General features: G+C 45.8%; 1 protein-coding gene across 1 annotated transcript in view; it reads left to right on the top strand.

The window, feature by feature from the left end:
* The first annotated feature begins 8,756 nt into the window (after positions 1-8,756).
* LOC126474769 (WAS/WASL-interacting protein family member 3-like) overlaps positions 8,757-22,445 on the top strand; it is a 32,311-nt gene continuing 18,622 nt past the window's right edge. Inside the window, exons 1-3 of the mRNA XM_050102245.1 lie at positions 8,757-8,836; positions 8,893-9,111; positions 9,239-9,506. Of these exons, the coding sequence (XP_049958202.1) occupies positions 8,757-8,836; positions 8,893-9,111; positions 9,239-9,506 (567 nt within the window). The remainder of the gene's footprint in view (positions 8,837-8,892; positions 9,112-9,238; positions 9,507-22,445) is intronic.

Here is a 22,445-nt window from a genome sequence, read left to right as displayed (position 1 = left end):
ACGCGAAATTTAACCAACAGGAAGAAGATGATGTGATATGCAAATGATTAGCTTTTCAGAGCATTCACACAATGTTGACGCCGACACCTACAACGTGCTGACATGAGGAAAGTTTCCAACTGATTTCTCATACACAAACAGCAGTTAACCGGCGTTGACTGGTGAAACGTTGATGTGATGCCTCGTGTAAGGAGGAGAAATGCGTACAATCATGTTTCCGACTTTGATAAAGGTCGGATTGTAGCCTATCGCGATTGCGGTTTATCGTATCCCGACATTAGTGCTCGCGTTGGTCGAGATCCAATGACTGTTAGCAGAATATGGAATCGGTGGGTTCAGGAAGGTAATACGGAACGCCATGCTGGATCCACACGGCCTCGTATCACTAGCAGTCGAGATGACAGGCATCTTATCCTCATGGCTGTAACGGATCGTGCAGCCACGTCTCGATCCCTGAGTCAACAGATGGGGACGTTTGCAAGACAACAACCATCTGCACGAACAGTTCGACGACGTTTGCAGCAGCATGGACTATCAGCTCGGAGACCATGGCTGCGGTTACCCTTGACGCTGCATCACAGACAGCAGAGCCTGTGATGGTGTACTCAACGACGAATCTGTGTGCACGACTGGCAAAACGTCATTTTTTCGGATGAATCCAGATTCTGTTTACAGCATCGTGATGGTCGCATCCGTGTTTGGTGACATCGCGGTGACCGCAAATTGGAAGCGTGTATTCGTCATCGCCGCACTGGAGCGATGGTATGGGGTGCCATTGGTTACACGTCTCGGTCACCTCTTGCTCGTATTGACGGCACTTTGAACAGTGGACGCTACATTTCAGATGTGTTACGACTCGTGGCTCTACCCTTCACCTCAGTCCAGCCCCTGTTCTGTAGTGGGCCTGTAGTGGAGAATCTGCTCTACATTAGAACCCTGCCTTGTCACTGTTGAGACATGGGCCGTTCACAAATTTCTCAGATATCAACAACAATAACGTTGGACCACTATGCTTGCAGGGACCAAGTTCTGCAGGCTCACTTTAAGGAATATACAATTCCATGGTGCGGACACACCAAAACACCTCCGAAAAATAAATAAATAAATAAACCAGAGACACGGCGCCTCAGTGACGAGGCCAAATATATTGCCATAAAATGGAATACTAACCACGCTATCAGCGGTAAACGACAAAGTCCCGCCCTTTGAGATCTACTCGAATAATACGCACATCCCTGGCGCAGACGAACCGAAGACACCCACGAAAATCTAAAGTACAACCCCTCAGTGGCGTGGCCAAACGCAACCACACAGCGAAAACAAGACTAAGAAATGGAACATAAACACTTTGGAACGAGGAATGTAGGTCAGAGCAACAAATTCATGTAAGACGTAATGCGAGTAGGATGTAATGGTCCAGCTCACTCTCCAGAAAAGTAACAACAACGACACGTGATTCCGATTTCTGCAACATAACTGTTTCTTTTCTCTACATACAGTGGACAACCTGGTTAGCCACAATTACAACTACCGCGCTGAAATCAGTGCGCTGGACAAATACACAATTTATTAATTACACAAGCACATATTGTCGTCCATAATGGTCTACAGAGAAACCTCGCTTTTTTTATTTTTCTTTGGCTTCCATACAAGCTTGCTTCCAAAACCCATCTTCCACTTTCTCCCTTATTCTACGAAATGTTTTATGTGGCTGACATGGTCGAGGCCAATTGACTTGCTAGATTTCAATGTTTCAAGTTCAACAGCGTTGTAGTGGGCAATTCTTTTGATGCATATTGGTCCACTGTAGACAAAAAATTTATGACACATTTGCTTCTCGTTGTTGGGCAGGCAAATTGGTTAAAGCAAAACTTTATGTCAAATGAAAAATTCTCGCTCTTGGGTTTTCCTCTGAGAGCGCTTCCTTCTCCTTCCTGCACTCCGTTTCTTGTATCCTCTACTATCTTCTTGTGCAGTTCTCGGATTCTTTGAATTTAACCAATGATTTCTCATATCAGGTCCTTAGGCTGGCGATTTTTAAGCACAATAACAGAGAACGTTATGGTTATTCCATGGTGTACCTCGTTCATAATATATTGAAAATGTTTCAGGAAGCTATCCCACATCACGTGTTGTTTTGCGCAGTATATCCAGCACAGATTGCCCAGGTCCTTCGCACGCATACTGATGAGTTTGAGCTCAGAATAAATTCAGGCTTGTAGCATAATAGTCAAGCAGAAGGCACAGATTTGTCATATTGAGCTATCCACGCTTTGGGATGTAGTGTGTTTCCACTATCCTGATAGTTTTGAAGATTTTGCACAGACGTAAAATGTTTGTGGTCGAAAGCCAGGTCTTCAGTTGCGTGTGCGTTCATTTCCATCTCTGTGACTCTCACTCGTTCGATATTCTGTGAAACATCGTCCTGTCGATTAATATGACCATGCACCTTACTGCTCTTGTCACAGTTTTGCGTGTCGAACCTTCTAATCGGCACGCAATTATGCGATTGCTCCACTACTGTGGTGAGGCCCAACACTCGCGTTACGCAAACGTAAGTAATTCACTGCAGTGTGGATTCAACGATATTTATCGGTTCAGTAACATCGTAGCGAGTGCCAGTCCCACTCGTCTCCGGTTCGGTTTGTCTCTGACGTTCCTCGTCCCCTTCTGTCTATTAGCGTCCAGAATTTCCAACTGTTTTATACGGCCACAAGTGTCCAAAACATTCTTCATGGTCTCAGTTTGCCACTCGGCGACATGCTCATCGTCTTGCTCCAGCTTTGAAAATTTTGCCTGTTGATCTTCCAGTGCCTTAATTTTCTTAGAGTGTTTTGAAATATGTTCCTGAGTTTCCCAAATTATCTCGCATCGCTGTTGCTGCATCGTAATAAGCGCTTTCCGTGTTTAATGGGTGACACTTGGCTGTCCTGGCATACTTTTTGACAACCAGAGCCTCTTTTCATGCACCAACTGCTTCCATTCTAGTAGTATAAGCGTTCCTCTTTGCTTCCGTTGCGATCTCTTTTGCTTCACCTGCTTGACTGATGTACGTAACTAACTCTCGTAACAGATTTTGTGTTAACCTATCTTCGAATTCTGCAACCGGCCTTCTATTATCTTCTGATTCTTTGTGACTTTCTTGTGCTTCTTGGCACTTCTCTTCTGCTTCTCATCTCAATAAATCGAGGATACTGACCGCTGCATTGCCACTTGCGGTATTTGCTCGCAGAGATGGGACTGTCCTTCTATCATCAGCCACTGACGGGTTTCTGCTGTGAACTACTAGTTCGACATGACACATGTCTTCCATATCTTCGTCGTCGCTTACTTCACTGTCGACTACCTCTAAGTTTGCTTGTCCGGCGTGAAAAACAACGGTCTTGTCTCCTCATTCACCTCGATCTATAGTCTAAATTGTTCTCCCTGTTGAGAGAGCCCACTACTTCGCGTTTTGCGTAAACGATTCTCGCCCTACTCCTAGACGTCGAACAATCATCTCCAAACACGAACCCATAGTGAACATAATTCCTCCATTCTCTATTCAATCGCCGGCCGCGGTGGTCTCGCGGTTCTAGGCGCGCAGTCCGGAACCGCGCGACGGCTACGGTCGCAGGTTCGAATCCTGCCTCGGGCATGGATGTGTGTGATGTCCTTAGGTTAGTTAGGTTTAAGTAGTTCTAAGTTCTAGGGGACTGATGACCATACCTGTTAAGTCCCATAGTGCTCAGAGCCATTTGAAGCATTCTATTCAATCGCGCAAACACGCGAGGAAAACAACTCTCCAAAAATTCACAACGCCTTTGTCAAATCCAATAATCAAAGAACCACTCGTGGTGCAGAAACCACAAAACACCTGAAAAGAGAGTACCTACACCAGTTCATATCGCGCCATCAGCTTAAGATTACCGCGAGTCTAATTTGTTCACAATCTCATTCCGAAATGTAATATTACAAAGCAAACGCTACCTATCCGACGGCTTATCGTTAAATTCTACTAGTAAGATCATGTCAGGCGTTGCCGTTTTGTTAGGTTTCCTACACTTATTACATAACCTCAGCTCACAAAATTCAAATCGTCAGAGTGAATAGGTACTGAAATGAAATATTACCACGCGAATTTCCAGAATTAGCACACAGATTTAAAAAAAAAAAAAAATTGGTGACAGATTATGTTAATCTGTTACAGGGGAAGGGTCAAGCTAAAACGATGGCTCTCTCAAGGTAACAGCAACAACGCTTTCTGGCTAAATGTGACGTACTGACCGAAATTGTGAACCGTTAGCTGAATGTCAATGCGACATAGGTTGGTTGAAATACAAGGCTGCAGGTCATATGGACTTGCTGCATGCAGTGAAGACCAAGTCCTTAGACAAAGAATGCTAACAGTCCCAGGCTGCCGACACGCTCACCAATGAATTGTCTAACGGGCGATGTGGAGGCTGGCCGCAGGTGCGCAACTGTTAAGGCAGCGGCTAACGTACCCTCGCCCAGATGTGCAGAGAATCACGGCTGGCGCGCCGAGAAAACCAAGACTGACCTCTGTGGTGGCTCCACCAATTACCAGAACGTACACCACACATAGGCCGAAGTGCAAAGACCGCCTGTGTGGTGGACATCCACCGAATGCTGCGAAAATCTCTCCTCTCTTCCCTCCTCGGCACCAGATCCATGCTGAGTCGTCCAAAATTGTCGCCTCCAATGGTCAAGCTGATCGCGTCAATTGCACCATTGACATAATGGCAATATCGCGCTGGAATTTGCTCACTTTCTTCACAGTCAGCAACAGTTGTGCCAGAGTCCATATGCTTAGCTATTACAGTTACTTGTTACGGCCATACTTCAATTAATCTCTAATTTAACCTTTAATTCTGTGTCAGAAAAATAATTTGTACGGTATTTACTATGGTTCAACGTAAGCTCCTTGAATAATTAAATCGATTTTCGTTTGTGTCTAATTAATTATATAAGTAACATCTTAAGAAAAATTTCAAAGTTGTTATTTATTCACCATATTTAGTGAGCTTCTGTGTGCAAGCATGGGACAAGCATGTAATGGCAGTTGTGGGGAAGGTGGATAGTCGTCTTCGGTTCATTGGTAGAATTTTGGGAAGATGTGGTTCATCTGTAAAGGAGACCGCTTATAAAACACTAATACGACCTATTCTTGAGTACTGCTCGAGCGTTTGGGATCCCTATCAGGTCGGATTGAGGGAGGACATAGAAGCAATTCAGAGGCGGGCTGCTAGATTTGTTACTGGTAGGTTTGATCATCACACGAATGTTACGGAAATGCTTCAGGAACTCGGGTGGGAGTCTAGTGGAAAGGAGGCGTTCTTTTCGTGAATCGCTACTGAGGAAACTTAGAGAACCAGCATTTGATCCTGACTGCAGTGCAATTTTACTGCCGCCATCTTACATTTCGCGGAAAGACCCAGAGATTAGGGCTCGCACAGAGGCATATAGGCAGTCATTTTTCCCTCGTTCTGTTTGGGAGTGGAACAGGGAGAGAAGATGCTAGTTGTGGTACGAGGTACCCTCCGCCACGCACCGTATGGTGGATTGCGGAGTATGTATGTAGATGTAGATGAACTCTCTCCTAGACACAGCATAGCGATATTCTTCCAATGATAAAGTTTGGTGCCAAGGGGTATGCTCTCCCTCGCTATACTTGGCGCCAGGGAAACTAGCGTGCATTCCACGTCTGCAGCGGGCAATGTTCTCCTACCCAGAGCAATCATAAGGCTCGGCGCCCGTCAGTCGGTTGCACACCCGAGGTGAACGATACGCCTGCAGAATGCAGGCGACTGGTCATTGTCTGCTCAAGACTAGGTCGCCCTCATGGGCCGACCATAGCAAGAGGCCACCGCCTGCAATCAACAACGTGGTCGCGGCTTTGTAGAAGCCTGGATGCTTTCCTGGAAGAGCCTATGACTGTTTCGTTGTCTTCAGCCGCTCTGGCCGTGTTTCCCTTCCATTCTCGGCGACACAGAAAAATATTGGTGACACAACCGTTATTACTAGCGGAAATAAACCTGTCATACCTACAATTGCTCGTCTTGTGGCTCGCCGTTATGTGAGATGACTACAATGCCTCTGTAGCGACCGAATAATTAACAAGGGGTGAAAGACTGCATGCGCAAAGGGATCCTATCTTTTCATGTATCTGTTTTTACAGGAGTTACGGAAATTATTATTCTATTCTTCACTTCTTCTGTGTGACTAGGTGAAGACTAAAGGGGACATGAAATCAATATTCATAACATATCCAGGAAGAAAAAATCACATGGGGTCATGCCTGGACATCTTGGAGTGCAGTGCAGTGAGTCAGGGTATCATGCACCCTACCCAGCACTCAGTTATCTTCAAATGCTGCAGAACCGGGTTTTCCCACAACGTGCTATGATGACTGCATTGCCCAGCAGGACAGAGTTCTGCCACTCTGGCACAACAGTGAAGGTCAGTTCCTCAATGACACTCTGCACCAATGCTGGGTGGGGCACACAGAGCCCCGAGATACTGTCCTGCATTCTTGGCCTCCAAGATCCTCAGACACTTCCCCATGCGATTTTTTCTCGTGAGCATATGTGAAAGAAACTGTGTTCACCTCCTCCTTAACATCATCACACAGGAGAACTCAAAAACAGAATAACAGCCGCCATAAATTCTGTAAAAGCATATACATCGTACAAAGTTTATAATGAATTTAACTATCGTCTAGATGTTGTTTGCGCTGCTGCTGGTGAACACTTAGATCTGTTGCAATGGCATAGCAAAAACTTTAAGATTTTGTGAATATTTTGCAATTCATCCCATGTTTGTCTTATGTCTTATCAAAAAATTTGAGGTTTTCAAATCAGGTCAACCTTCTTGAAACACCCTGTACTTTAGCCGATAAACTAATACCGTCTTCATCAGGAACTAATGAATGCCGCCATGCTGCCAGAGATTGTGTCAACATCCGCAATGTTAGCGGCATGAAACTACGTTCATAACTGACCAAGTTTGTTATGATTAGGACCATGGGTAAATAATACACTCATCGCCGAATTTGCGCTACTGGCCATTAAGATTGCTACACCACGAATATGACGTGCTACAAACGTGAAATTTAACCGACAGGAAGAAGATGATGTGATATGCAAATGATCAGCTTTTCAGAGCATTCACACAACGTTGGCGCCGGTGGTGACACTTACAACGTGCTGACATGGGGAAAGTTTCTAACCGATTTCTCATACACAAACAGCAGTTGACCGGTGTTGCCTGGTGAAACATTGTTGTGATGCCTCATGTAAGGAGGAGAAATGCGTACCATCACGTTTCCGACTTTGATAAAGGTCGTATTGTAGCCTCTCGCGATTGCGCTTCATCGTATCGCGACATTGCTGCTCGCGTTGGTCGAGATCCAATGACTGTTGGCAGAATATGGAATCGGTGGGATCAGGAGAGTAATACGTAACGCCAAATGATGGATCCACACGGCCTCGTATCACTAGCAGTCGAGATGACAGGCATCTTATCCGCATGGTTGTAACGGATCATGCAGCCACGTCTCGGTCCCTGAGTCAACAGATGGGGACGTTTGCAAGACAAAAACCATATGCACGAACAGTTCGACGACGTTTGCAGCAGCATGGACTATCAGCTCGGAGACCATGGCTGCGGTTACCCTTGACGCTGCATCACAGACAGGAGCGCCTGCGATGGTGTATTCAACGATGAACCCTGGTGCACGAATGGCAAAACGTCATTTTTTCGGATGAATCCAGGTTCTGTTTATAGCATCATGATGGTCGCATCCGTGTTTGGCGACATCGCGGTGAACGCACATTGGAAGCGTGTATTCGTCATCGCCGTACTGGCGTATCACCCGGCGTGATGGCATGGGGTGCCACTGGTTACACGTCTCGGTCACCTCTTGTTCACACTGACGGTACTTGGAACAGTGGACGTTACATTTCAGATGTGTTACGACCGTGGCTCTACCCTTCATTCGATCCCTGCGAAACTCTACATTTCAGCAGGATAATGCATGCCCGCATGTTGCAGGTCCTGTACAGATCTTTCTGGATACAGAAAATCTTCGACTGCTGCCCTGGCCAGCACATTCTCCAGATCTCTCACCAGTTGAAAACGTCTGGTCAATAGTGGCCGAGCAACTGGCTCGTCCCAATACGCCAGTCACTATTCTTGATGAACTGTGGTATCGTGCTGAAGCTGCATGGGCAGCTGTACCTGTACACGCCATCCAAGCTCTGTTTCACTCAATGCCCAGGCGTATCTAGGCCGTTATTACGGCCAGAGGTGGCTGTTCTGGGTACTGATTTCTCCGGATCTATGCACCCAAATTGCGTGAAAATGTAATCACATGTCAGTTCTAGTACAATATATTTGTCCAATGAATACCTGTTTATCATCTGCATTTATTCTTGGTGTAGCAATTTTAATGTCCAGTAGTGTAACTGATGTCGAGGTGGAAGATGAACGATTGTTTCACCCCACTGCAAGAACTTTCTAGAATTTTGGAACGTTTCTTTACGAGGAAAGAGCGTAAGATCTTCTTTTCTTGGCTACCGTTGACGGTTCAATCACGCTGAGCACAGGCTGGATGCTGACTGTTTCGAATGCCAGAAAAAGCCCTGTAGCTATTTCTATGGACGTTGGTATTACCGTGTCCAACTTGTGTACGACCCCGACGTCTGTAGACTGGGCGTCACCTCGGGGGCAGTTGTAAGTGAAGGCGCGGGCGGGCGATGCGCAGTGGTGATGGCGGGCGAGCGAGCAAGCAAGCCGTGAAGGCGAGAGGCGTCCCGCGGCGGCGGCGGCGGCTAATGTATGCGGCTGCTTAATTACCGCGGTCCCCGCTAATGCGGTGCCTGCTTCATTAAGGCGGGAATGCGGGGCGTCGGGCGGCGTTGCGGTGGAGCCGCCGCCGCCGCTGCCGCCACCACCGCCGCCGCCGCCGCCTCCACCTCCACCGCCTCTGCCTCCTCCGCCCCCACCGCCACCCCCACCTGCAGTCGCGGCCCGACTGCCCGGGCCCGTCTGCGCTCTCCGAAAGCACTTCTGTCAACGGGCTGGCCGGCGCGCGCGTAGGCACCTTTTAACGTATGTTAATTCAATCCGCTCGCAGCAATGTTTTCTTGTTTATTTCGAAACCGCACCCTCCCTCAATCTCAAAACACACACGCGAGGAGAGGAGCGGGCGAGTGTGTTAAAGCCGCCAACAAATTAGGAGGCGCAAGTGGAGGGACGGTGCGACGGTGTCGCCAGCGGCGGCTGCCCGCGATTTACGAGTCGGAGGGTCGGTCCAGGCCACGCCACGCCACGCCACGCCGGTACGTCCCCACAGTCCTCCTCACCAGCTGCTCGCCGCCGACTCGGTGCGTTCCTTAAAAGCCGTTCTCACGCGGCACGAGGCAGCTAACGTTGACGTGGACGCGGGCGGGAAATCGAGTCTCACGGGACGCAGCACCTGCGTCGCGTGGGACGTGCTAGTTAACGTACTGGCTAACGTGATTTGCGACTTTAGTGCTCCCTAGCGGCAGCTCTCGGCTGTGTCTGACTCCCACTCCACGCAGTTCTTTTTGCGAAAATAGACGTGCGTAAAATTCCCAATTAAAAAGCACATTTCCTCTCGTGTCCGTATTTTAGTCGTTTTGTACTGTCTGCACTATAACGTACCACGGGACTTGAACTGAGGTGTCTCCGCCAGACACCACACTTGCTAGGTGGTAGCCTTTAAGTCGGCCGCGGTCCGTTAGTATACGTCGGACCCGCGTGTTGCCACTATCAGTGATTGCAGACCGAGCGCCGCCACACGGCAGGCCTAGAGAGACTTCCTAGCACTCGGCCCAGTTGTACAACCGACTTTGGTAGCGATGGTTCACTGACTACATACGCTCTCATTTGCAGAGACGACAGTTTAGCATAGCCTTCAGCTACGTCATTTGCTACGATCTAGCAAGGCGCCATTACCAGTTACTATTGATACTGTAATAATGTAGCGTCAAGACCGACGTTCTTCATTAACGGATTAAAGTTAAGTATTCCACCATCTACGTCCGTTTTTCTAAATTCTAATTTCCTTGTCCTGTTCCAGACCTCACGCCAGCCTGCGTGAGCTAAAAAGCGTGCCTTTCGGCTTCCTCTAGTAAAACGGTGTTGGCTCTCCTGCCAACCACAACATGAACTACTCAGATTAAACTCGGAAATGAGCACAGAGTGACATTTATTGAAACATGAATGTTACGTTTATCCAGTGTATTACCAAATGCCTCGTAACATAACCTTCACAGAAAAGACAATACGATTAGGCTCGAAGCAGGAACAGTTTATAAGCAGTAAACCATTACAGAAAGAAAGTTCACTCGATTCTCCAACTCCATTTATATTCGAAAGCAACAAAAAAATGGCTCTGAGCACTATGGGACTTAACAGCTGTGGTCATCAGTCCCCTAGAACTTAGAACTACTTAAACCTAACTAACCTAAGGACATCACACACATCCATGCCCGAGGCAGGATTCGAACCTGCGACCGTAGCAGTCGCGCGGTTCCGGACTGCGCGCCTAGAACCGCGAGACCACCGCGGCCGGCCGAAAGCAACACCTTGCGGGTTCCGTAACAGTTAATTCCAGACATAATAGTTATTCCACATTTCACTGTGATAATAAGAACCCCGTAATGCTAAGAGAAGATATATGGCTGCAAAAGGAGTTGTTGATGTGAAAAATCAGAATGTGAGAAAAACAATGGAAAATATACTTGCGTAAATAAATTCTGCAAAAGCAATCTTCCAGTTATTTAGTTCAAACCAACCATGAGGACCCGATGTTAGATTTTCAGCTTCAAGAATCAGACCCCTAGACAAGAAGAACTCGAGCCAGCTCAACATGACAAGCTAAATAAACTTGAGAGTTTATCGTTATCTTCGCTCTTCTGATATCTTCAGAAAAGACTTTGCTTACTAATTTTTTGGACTGGGTATTGTTTAATGTGGACAATAGACGGAAGAAGGAAGGAGAGGGGAGACTAGACACTGTATGTTTTTATTTACATCACGAGCTGTGCCCCTCGTTGTTTCTGTATACGGTTTTCAAGCTGATGCACTGTTTAACCGTAGTTGTGACTATGCTGTACTCTGTCGTTCCTTGGATTGCACTTCATTGTGTTGGTCTCTGACTAAACGCCTCTCTCTCCCTTACAACAGGAATGTGCCTGTTTAATGAGACATTGACATTCACAGGTTGAGGGCAGTCAGTTGACATACGAATTTCGTAATTCAAAAATGGTTCAAATGGCTCTGAGCACTATGGGACTTAACTTCTGAGGTCATCAGTCCCCTAGAACTTAGAACTACTGAAACCTAACTAACCTAAGGACATCACAAACATCCATGCCCGAGGCAGGATGCGAACCTGCGACCGTAGTAGTCGCGCGGTTCCAGACTGTATCGCCTAGAAACGCTCGGCCAACCCGGCCGGCAATTTCGTAATTACTGCGTGTGCAAGGGGTTTTATAGAAGATAGCGCTCTGCTTGTGAAGGACGTGAATTGTTTGTGCGAAGCATTTTAAAAATGTTCCAGCAGCGAGACAATGCGGTTACTTGTAAAAGATGTGGATTGCGTTTAGTGGTTGGTGTCTGAAGATCAGTGACGTATTGTATATTTGAAGTACGGATTGTAGAGCGTTGGTGCGATGGTTGGATGAGAGCTTTTAGTAAATGAACCCTTTCTCTTCGAACTTCGCGCTGAGGCGGCTTTTGTTATGACTGTGCTGCTCGACAAATGCTGGTGCCCGTATTGAGAAAAGGCGTTCCCACATATATGAAATACTTATCATGCGATTTTTCGAAAACTATTACGTGAAAAAGTTTGCTTTTTGCACCTCTTACTGGCTGATATCTTATCTCGATAAAATACTGTATTTCTTTTCGTATTGTTGATTCTCGATCATGCACTGCAACAAATTAAATGTAGATAAGGTATCGAAATTTCTTCTAAAACTCATAGGAGAATGATATATGACTTCTCTTTCGAGATATTGGGTTTAATGTCTGATGGACGTCGCGCACGATACGCCTATTCAAATTCTTGTCTATCTCGAATCGTGTGGTCCTTACAGTCGACACATTTCATAAACGATTGAATATATAGAAACGAAATTTTTTCGAAACTGATAGAACACAATGACGCAGATACACTATGTGATCAACAGTATCCGGACACCCCCAAAAACATACGTTTTTCATATTGGGTGCATTGTGCTGCCACCTACTGCCAGGTACTCTATATCAGCGACCTCAGTACTCATTAGACATCGTGAGAGAGCAGAATGGGGCGCTCCGCGCAACTCACGGACTTAGAACGTGGTCAGGTCATTCGGTGTCACTTGTGTCATACGTCTGTGCGCGAGATTTCCACACTCCGAATCATCCCTAGGTCCACTGTTTCCGATGTGATAGTTAAGTGGAAAAGTGAAGGGACACGTACAGCACAAAAGGGTACAGGCCGATCTTGTCTGTTGACCGTCTAAGACCACCGACAGTTGTGTAATAGGCAGACATCTATCCAGACCATCACACAGGAATTCCAAACTTCATCAAGATCCACTGCAAGGTCTATGAAAGGTAGGCGGAAGGTGAGGAAACTTGGATTTCATGGTCGAGCGCATGCTCATAAGCCACAAATCACGCCGGTAAATACCAAACGACGCCTCGCTTGGTGTAAGTAGCGTAAACACAGGACGATTGAACAGTGGAAGAACGTTGTGTAGAGTGACGAATCACGGTACACAACGTGGCGATCCGATGGCAGGGTGAGGGTATGGCAAATGCCCGGTGAACGTCGCCTGCCAGCGCGTGCGGTGCTAACAGTAACATTCGGAGGCGGTGGTGTTGTTGTGTGATCGTGTTTTCCATGGAGGGGGCTTGCACGCCTTGTCGTTTTGCGTGGCACTATCACAGCACAGGCCTGCATTGCTGTTTTAAGCACATTCTTGCTCCCCACTGTTGAGGAGCAATTCGGGGATGTTTCAACACGATCCAGCACCTGTTCATAACGCACGGCCTGTGGCGGAGTGGTTACACGACAGTAACATCCCTGTTCTGAGCTGAATCCTATAGAGCACCTGGGATGTTTTGGAACGCCGGATTCGTGGCAGGCGTCATCGGCCGACACCGATACCTCTCCTCCGTGCAGCAGTCTGTGAAGAATGGACTGCCATTCCCGAAAAAACCTTCCAGCAACTGATTGAAAGTATGCCCGCGAGACTGGAAGCTGTCATAAGGACCAAGATTGGGCCAACACCATACTGAAATCCAGCATTATCGATGTAGGGCGCCACGAAGTTGTAAGTCATTTTCAGCCAGGTGTCCGGATACTTTTGATCACATAGTGTATGTTGTACGACAAACACTAGAAATATTTTTCTTCACTGAGCAATGGAAATAACTTATCCGCAGCTGTGAGAGATGGGCAGCTACGGACCCACACAGATATCAGTAGCAATGTAGGAAAACCCAAGAGGGCGCATAGCAGGGCGTGTATATGTTACCGGCCAAACCCAGTTTCAGGATGAACTAGTTTCGCCTAGGTCAATCTCGTTCATCCTGTTACCGATAGGATAAAACAGTTTAGCCTTGGTCGAATCTTTTATCTTAGTTAGAATTTACATACCGTACTTTAGAATAAACTGAACTAATTTCTCGTAGATTGTCTCTTCTAAAAGCTTTTCAAAGTAAACTGAATAAAGGAATAGAAATAAAATAGTCAACATGATTCATTAAAGTTTTTCATTAACTAATCAGTAATTTTACATCTATCACTAGATCAGTTTACATATATCCTTCCAGAAAAATTACCTTATTTACTTATTTTTGGAAGGTTTACTTTGGTGGTGCTTAGAAATGCATAGTACTTTGTTTTTCTTACAGTTGCATTTGTTTGTTGTACAGTTTTTCACGAAGCCTTGCCCTGACCCAACAGAACGTTTTGGGGCTGCAGTCCTTAAAGATATTTCAATATCCTGGTTAATATCTCCCACATCTAAAAACTTCTGAATGCAGACGTCGAAACTAGTTCAAAAGAAAGTAAAATAAAATATTTTTTACTATTGTATTACAAAAAATCATGGAAACTTTAATAAAATTATACCTGCAATAATGTTTTTGAAATACCCCATGTCTGGTGCCAACTTTGTTGAGGCTCTCATCAGTCTTTTGAAGTACTACTCCAATTACGTTTCGCAGATCACCTCTGCCTTTATCTACATCTAGCATAGGTATGGTTACGTTGCCTCCAATGTCAGCTGATGGATGGGATTTGTCAGAGGAAGCTTTCATTATTTCAGCTTGTTTATTTAAATTTTCTGTCGCAATTTTTCTACCATTTTGAATGTCGTTTCTGTCAATTTTCACAATGTTATCATCAGCACTGTCTTCGTACTGTTCAGTACTGCTGACATCTTCGATTACCTTCTTTAGGTGATCCTCATCTTGAATGTCATTTACGATTTCTTGAGGCAAAGAGGAAGTGGGAAGTCCTACTCTATGTTCGATTCCGAATAATGCTTCGTAAGGTGATTGTTTTATGCCAGAGTGGTAAGCTCGATTTTTCTTGAGTTGGACATACCTTAATTCTTCCAACCTCTTCGTAGAAATGTTGTCCTTTAACCAAGAACTTATCATTTTTTTCAAAGTCTTGGTTGGCACGTGCAACATAACCCTGACTTTGGCTGTGTCTTTTTCATGCACAATTTTCAGTTCTGACCAAAGATTTGTGAGTTCACTTCTAACATTATTGACTAATTCTCTGCCATTATCAGACTGAAGAACGCACGGCGCCCCTACAGTTAGGAATATCTCATTCAAATGATAAGCCACTTCTTCAGCCCTCTTTCATGTTAAAGTACGAAGAAGAACAAATTTTGTGAGCTGGTCTTGATAAACTAGAATGAATTTGAAACTCCCGATTGGTTGTGTTTGGAAATCAATCAAATCGACTTGGCATCTGCTATTCATTTCACAATGGAGAATTGGTTTTGAAACTAGCCCTCTTTTCTTTTTTGTCTTCTTTTGTCGACAAGCATCACACATTGATAAATAGAGGCATATAATTTCCTTTGTGATACTGGCATATGTTTTTGATGTCTCGGCTAACATCCTGTCGCGACCACCATGACCCACAGCTACAAGAGTTGCGTCAATCACATCATTAAGTTTATCAGCTGGAACAAAGTATTTTATATTCCCTTCACACCGTGCAATGAGTTTTTTCACATCACCAATTTTCAAAACAGCAGATCGTTTTAGTCTTCTTTTTTCCAACTTTTCCGCGTCTTCTACTTGTTTAACCAAATCCGCATATTCGTCTACTTATAACACATTACAATGAAAAGACCTTTTGTTTTCACTCTGCAAAATTTCCTCCAGAAACTTTTCTCTCCACAGCTTTTGATTGGCTTGTCTACTACACAAAGGCTCATCCGTGATGAAACACCTCACAAGAATTATACTAGGACTATAATAAAATCTTTTAAATGCAACCAGCAACTTCACACGCGTACTTTTCGATGTAAAATACCGGTCAAAACAAAGAACAGGGCGAGCGAGGAGCGGTTGAGAGGCGCGAGGGGGGAGCCAGAGATGATTCGGGGATTCCCCGTTCGTACAGGCAGCGACATGCATTCCGACTAGGCAAAATTAGTTCAGACTTGGACGTACCAGAGTATCCTAAAGCATGTAAATTCTAACTAGGATAAACCGATTCGACCAAGGCTAAACTGTTTTATCCTGTCGGTAACAGGATGAACGAGTCTGACCTAGATGAAACTAGTTCATCCTAAAATCTGGCGCCGGCCGGAGTGGCTGTGCGGTTCTAGGCGCTACAGTCTGGAGCCGAGCGACCGCCCCGGTCGCAGGTTCGAATCCTGCCTCGGACATGGATGTGTGTGATGTCCTTACGTTAGTTAGGTTTAATTAGTTCTACGTTCTAGGCGACTGATGACCTCAGAAGTTAAGTCGCATAGTGCTCAGAGCCATTTGAACCATTTTTGAACCTAAAATCTGGCCGCTAACATATACATGCCCACAGCACGAAACGGAGAAATGCTGCCTCTTTGCCGTATTTCACTGTGTTATCTCATGTGAGAACAGCGAGGGCATGGGTGGGTGTGTTGTTCTTAGCATAATTTAGTTTAAGTATTGTGTAAGCATAGGGACTGATGACCTTAGCAGTTAAGTCCCATAAGATTTCACACACATTTGAACATTTTGTGTTCCGAGACTCTACAACAGTGGGTGGCAGTAGTACTGAACGCTAGTTTCGTGGGCTACCTCTGCTGCGCTTCTTATAGACGGGCCCTTTCTTCCAAACGCAGGGCACAGTATTCTGTTCGGACTGTGCACGTTACAGGTGCAGCAGCAGCGACAGGCCTTCGCTTGAGCGGGGCCCCGTGCCGCCACTTTCGGCCCTCCCACGCACATCAGCGCACCGGACTGTACCGATTTATTTTCGCTCGGCAGGCCCCGCCGGCCTCGGCGACCATAAATAATCAGACATTCTCGCGGCGTCCGCGGGCTGGGTTCGCACGCCGGCCGACCGTATCCCGCAGCGAGCCGTCTGAGGACACCTCTCCCGCCCCCACCGCACCGACGCCCATTTTTGCCATTTCTCTCGGCAGCTCTGGCCTGTGTTTTCCCACTATGCTCGCTACAGGAGCAGCAGTTGCGCGGTTCTCACAAATCAAGAAACCTTTCACGTTACAGCGGTCGCGAGGCCCTTTCATCAAACGTGGCGGTCTGCTTCTAAATTTAAACGCTATAAAACAAGACAGCGCAGAGAGTTTCATTTAAACAGTTGGCCATTAAAACTGCAACACCTTGAAGACGGCATGTAAACAATGCCTAGTGTCCGTGGCATACCTAGGCGCTTAAGTAAGTAACGAAACATTATTTTGTCGGCCAATTTCCGTTGAAAAATCTACATATACATCCATACTTCACAAGCTACCACACGGTGTGTGGCGGAGGGTACCTTGAGTACCTCTATCGGTTCTCCCTTCTATTCCAGTCTCGTATTGAACGTGGAAAGAAAGATTGGCGGTATGTCTCTGTGTGGGCTCTAATCTCTCTGATTTTATCCTAATGATCTCTTCCCGAGATATAGATAGGAGGAAACAAAATACGACTCTTCGGTGAAGGTATGTTCTCGAAACTTCAACAGAAGCCCATACCGAGCTACTGAGCATCTCTAGGTTCATATGGTTCAAATGGCTCCGAGCACTATGGGACTTAAAATCTGACGTCATCAGTCCCCTAGAACTTAGAACTACTTAAACCTAACTAACCGAAGGACATCACACACATCCATGCCCGAGGCAGGATTCGAACCTGCGACCGTAGCAGTCTCGCGGTTCCGGACTGCAGCGCCTAGAACCGCGTGGCCACCGCGGTCGGCGAGCGTCTCTCTTGCAGAGTCTTCCACTGCAGTTTATGTATCATCTCCGTAATGCTTTCGCGATTACTAAATGATCCTGTAACGAAACGTGCTGCTCTTCTTTGGATCTTCTCTATCTCTTCTATCAACACTGTCTGGTACGGATCCCACACCGGTGAGCAGTATTCAAGCAGTGGGCGAACAGGTGTACTCTAACCTACTTCCTTTGTTTTCGGATTGCATTTCCTTAGGATTCTACCAATGAATCTGAGTCTGGCATCTGGTTTACCGACGATTAATTTTATATGGTCATTTCATTTTGCCGGGCGGAGTGGCCGAGCGGTTCTAGGCGCTACAGTCTGGAACCGCGCGATCGCTACGGTCGCAGGTTCGAATCCTGCCTCGAGCATGGATGTGTGTGATGTCCTAAGCTTAGTTAGGTTTAAGTAGTTCTAAGTTCTAGGCGACCGATGATCTCAGCAGTTAAGTCCCATAGTGCTCAGAGCCATTTGAACCATTCCATTTTAAATCACTCCTAATGCCTACTCCCAGAGAATTTATGGAATTAACTACTCCCCGTTGCTGACCTGCTATATTGTAGCTAAATGGTAAAGGATCTTTATTTCTATGTATTCGCAGCACATTACACTTGTCTACATTGATATTCAATTGCAAATGATGAATTTTTTCGGTATATCGTGGAATGTTCCCGCCTTCGCCCCAATAGTTTCATTAATTTCCGATGGGTGGCGCTTCTATAAATAGCCTTCAAAGTGACGTCTATAGCGGAGGTGTGTTCCAAGCAGAGACTAGTCGCTGAGTTTGTTTTGTTGGAAAAACAGAGCTGCATAGATTTTCTTAGACGCTTGCAGAATGTCTACGGAAACCTGGCAGTGAACAAAATCTGGTGAGTCGTTGGGCGAGGCGAGGCGTCTCCATCATCGCAACAACGTCGCGCAAACATGTCCGATCTCCCACGTGCCAGTCGGCCGCCTACAGCTGTGACTCCTACAATGTCAGAACGTGCGGTCACCCTCATTCGAGGTGATCAACGGACCACGGTCAAACACCTAGCTCTTCGACTGGGCGTCTCCGTTGGTAGTGTTTACACTCTCGTCCACCTGTCGGGATACTCAGAGGTGTGGTCCCGTAGGGTTCCTCTCCGTCTAACAGAAGATCATAAAGAGTAACGAAAGACCATTTGTATGGAATTGTTTGTGCGTTACGAGTATGTCGTGATAATTTTTTGTCGAACATCGTCAAACCCGATGAAACATTAGTTCATCACTACAAATCGGCGACAAAACGATAATCCATGGAGTCGCGCCACATGACATCTACTCCAAATAAAAAGTTGAATGCCGCACCCTCAAGCGGTAATGTGATCACGACGGTCTTCTGTCTTCTGGGAATTTGTAGTGGTTATTTTGTTTGATGTTCTCCCTCATGATGCAACGATCAACTCCGAAGTGTATTGTGCTACCATCAGGAAATTGAAGAAACGATTTCAGCGTGTTCGTCGGCAGAACAATGCAAACGAACTTCTTCTTCTCCCTGACAACGCAAGACCTTGCAAAAGACTGCGCACCAACCTAACCTAACCTAACCTAAAACTTTATAGAACTCTTCGCCCTCATCCACCTCATAGCCTGGATCTCACACCTTCGATTCCCATCTGTTTGATCCAATGAAGTTTTCAGTCCGTGGGAAGCAGTACGTGGATGATTGGGAGGCTATTGATGTAGCGCGACGTTGGCCCCGACGTCCACCAGTAGATTGGTACCATGCGGGTATACAGACACCTCCGAGTAAGGAGGCGTAAGGCCGTCGCATTGAAACGAGATTGTGCTGAAAAATAGGGTTTTGTATCCAAAAGGGTGGGAATGAAATGGCGTATTGGAATGCTGAGTAAAATCAACCTACTTGCAGAAAAATTGTGTTGTATTACTTACTGAACTGCTATCGCACTAGGTCTACAAGTTTGCTTCCGCCGTTTTGCAATAGACGGCAGTAGTGGCAAGTGGGGTTCAGGTGCTTGGTTATAGGTGTAATACAATAAGCTTAGGCATCTGTAAACATAATGCCATAAAATATTAGTCGATTTGTGATTACGTCATAAGGTTATTCCCATTAAGTACTTCAACTTACGTACTCATTTCTCGCCATTTGCGGGAAGTTTTAATTTTCTGCTTTAACATGAAGAAATCTGCGTCTGTGGCTCTTAAAATGCTGGGTAAGACCAAAGGTGAGGGAACTATTAGTGAAAGAACGTTGAAAGAATGTTTTCAAAGCATTAAGAAGGCGATTTTGATATCTAAGACCGGCATGGCGGTGGAAGACAGAATGTTTTCGTAGCTACTGAAACAGACAAAGACATTCACAGGACATCATTATCGAAAGCAATTGATGCGTTCGAGCCCAGCACTGAAACACAAACGGCCACAATACAGCGATAGACACGTAAAGGTAGTTTTGCAGCAGGTCAGTGCTCTACCACATGTCGCATAACCCGTCAAAATACACATGGAAACGTTGAAATTAGAAGTCCTACCCCTCCCGCCGTATTCTCTATACGTTGCTCTCTCAGACTACCATCTTTTTCGATCAGTGGCATACAGTCTGGCTCACCAGCAATTCCGATCGTATGAACAAGCGCAAAATTGAATCGATTCATGGATCCCCACAAAAGATGCCCAGTTCTTCCGCCACGGGATTCGTATGCTATCCGAAAGATGGGAGAATGTAGTGGCCAGCGATAGGCAATTCTATGAATCATAATTTTTTGTAAGTTTTTCACAATAAAGCCCCGAACTTCCAGAAAAAACGGCGGAAGCAAAGTTGTAGACCTAGTACATCACGTATTTTGATATGCAAATGATTAGTGTTTCATCGCTAACGCGTTAAGGAGATAGGAGTAAAGCCATCTCGTCGTCGACGTCGACTGACTTAATTCTTCCTACATAGAGTGAGCATTTCAACTCATGTTATGGATGTGTTTCCTATGACTGAACAGACCAAGCCTGATATGCACCCACGCAAATCGAACTGAATGTCTGGAGGAGTGCAGGTTGTAATTGAAGAGCAACTAACCACGAGACCGCTACGGTCGCACGTTCGAATCCTGCCTCGAGCATGGATGTGTATGATGTACTTAGGTTAGTTAGGTTTATCTAAGTTCTAAGGGACTAATGACCTCAGAAGTTGAGTCCCATAGTGCTCAGAGCCATTTGAACCATTTGAAGAACAACTTGTTTGTCGCTTGGCCTCTTCATGTCTGCGGCGTTCTCCCTCAAACAAGTTGGCAGCGGTGGATGTAGTTTTCCTTCACAGTAAGCGATCCACAGCACATTCTTCCTACGTTTGTAAATTTATGCCAATTGCCTTCATAATGTGTATCAGCTACTCCTTAAGGTGCTTAAAAGGGACACCACGAGGCTCCTGCCAGAGTAGAGTTCGCCTTAAAGGATTTGGTGGGGAAGCCTGGTGTAACTCATGCGGTGAACGTGGCCTAACAATGTTGATGAGTGACGATGGTAGTCTCAGTGCTATTCAGGTGAGCTTTCACGACAACCGCTGTGTTGACCACATAGTCCTCGCACTCAATATTCAAGACGTATCTCAGTTTTTGTTGGTGAAAACGCTCAATTTGGTATCTTGACGACAGAGTGAAAAAGCTTTACAACTATACAGGAGCATTGAAATAACAACACCATTGGTCTTTATTGATGAAGTATCTGTGCGTTAACCATCCGAATACTGCGTGGGCAGCCCCAATTCTGTTATTAACGTCCTGTTTGCGGGTACACCGTTGAGACATGTGCTTCCAAGATATAAAAACTGAGCAACCAACTCTAATGTTGTACCTAAGATGGAGATCTTGCATCCAGAATTACTTGATTCCGAGGCAGGCTGTGTGAGTACCTTCGGTTTCTTTCGTTTTTTTTTTTGCGTTGATGGTAAGATCAAAGCGATGACATGAAATTTTACAGCATTGACCGACTGTTGTAGCTTTGCAGGTATTGGAGCCTAAGATGCAGTATCGTTGGCATACTGTAGATCTATCACCCGGATGACCTGGGAAGATCTCTGCAAACAAAGTCTTCCCAGATTCAAGAGGTCTCCATCAAAACGAAACGTGATGTCTCTGCCTTGATTGTTGAAGCGCAGATGATTCATGCAGCTAGGCAGACACGTAAAGTGCAAAGAGTGTTGGAGCAAGTACACAGCCTTGTTTCACTCACTGAATGACTGGAAACGAATCCGGAGCTGAATTACCGTGAAGAACCCCCCATGACATACCGTCATGAAGAGCTGGAATCAAATTTGTGTAGCGTTCGGGACATCCAAAGTGTCTTAGCACTTTTCACTTGGCGGATCTGGATTCTGAATCAAAGGGTTTTCCAGGTCATAGAGAACTAAATACAGGGGCTTCTGTTTGCTCTCTCAATTTTTCCTGGAGTTGTCTAGCACAGAGGGTTCACATCCATCGTGCTTCTGGAGGTTCGGGAACCACACTGCGATTCAGGCAGAATTGTCTGTGAAATGATGTGAAGCCTTTTAAATAAAAATCTTGCGAGGATTTTACCTGCAGTTGACAATAGCGATATACCACGGAAGTTCCGAATAATCGCTAGATGTGATATACATGCAAGGATAAACAAATGATTAAATTTCAGAAGTAATTTAATGATTTATTCAAGATAAAGACCGTCACAAACTGAGCATCTCAGTAACGCGTTGAACCATCTCCGGTCCTCATGCAAGCAGTTATTCGGCTTGGTATTGATTGTCAGATTTGATGGATGTCCTCCTGAGGGACATCATGCCAAATTATGTCGAATGGCGCGTCAGATCGTTAAACTCCCGGCTGTTTGGAGAGTCCCGCCCGTAATACGCCAAAGTTACTAAAGTGAGGGGGGATCCGGCGATCTCGCTGGCCAAAGTATAGTCTGGCAAGAAAGAAGAGAATCATTAGAAACACTCGCCTTGTAGAAGCGAGCATTAT

This window comes from Schistocerca serialis, chromosome 4 (genome assembly GCF_023864345.2).
Source record: "Schistocerca serialis cubense isolate TAMUIC-IGC-003099 chromosome 4, iqSchSeri2.2, whole genome shotgun sequence".
Taxonomy (NCBI): Eukaryota; Metazoa; Arthropoda; class Insecta; order Orthoptera; family Acrididae; genus Schistocerca; species Schistocerca serialis.
Note: the sequence above shows the minus strand (reverse complement) of the source record. Positions and strands in the feature narration are given on the sequence as shown.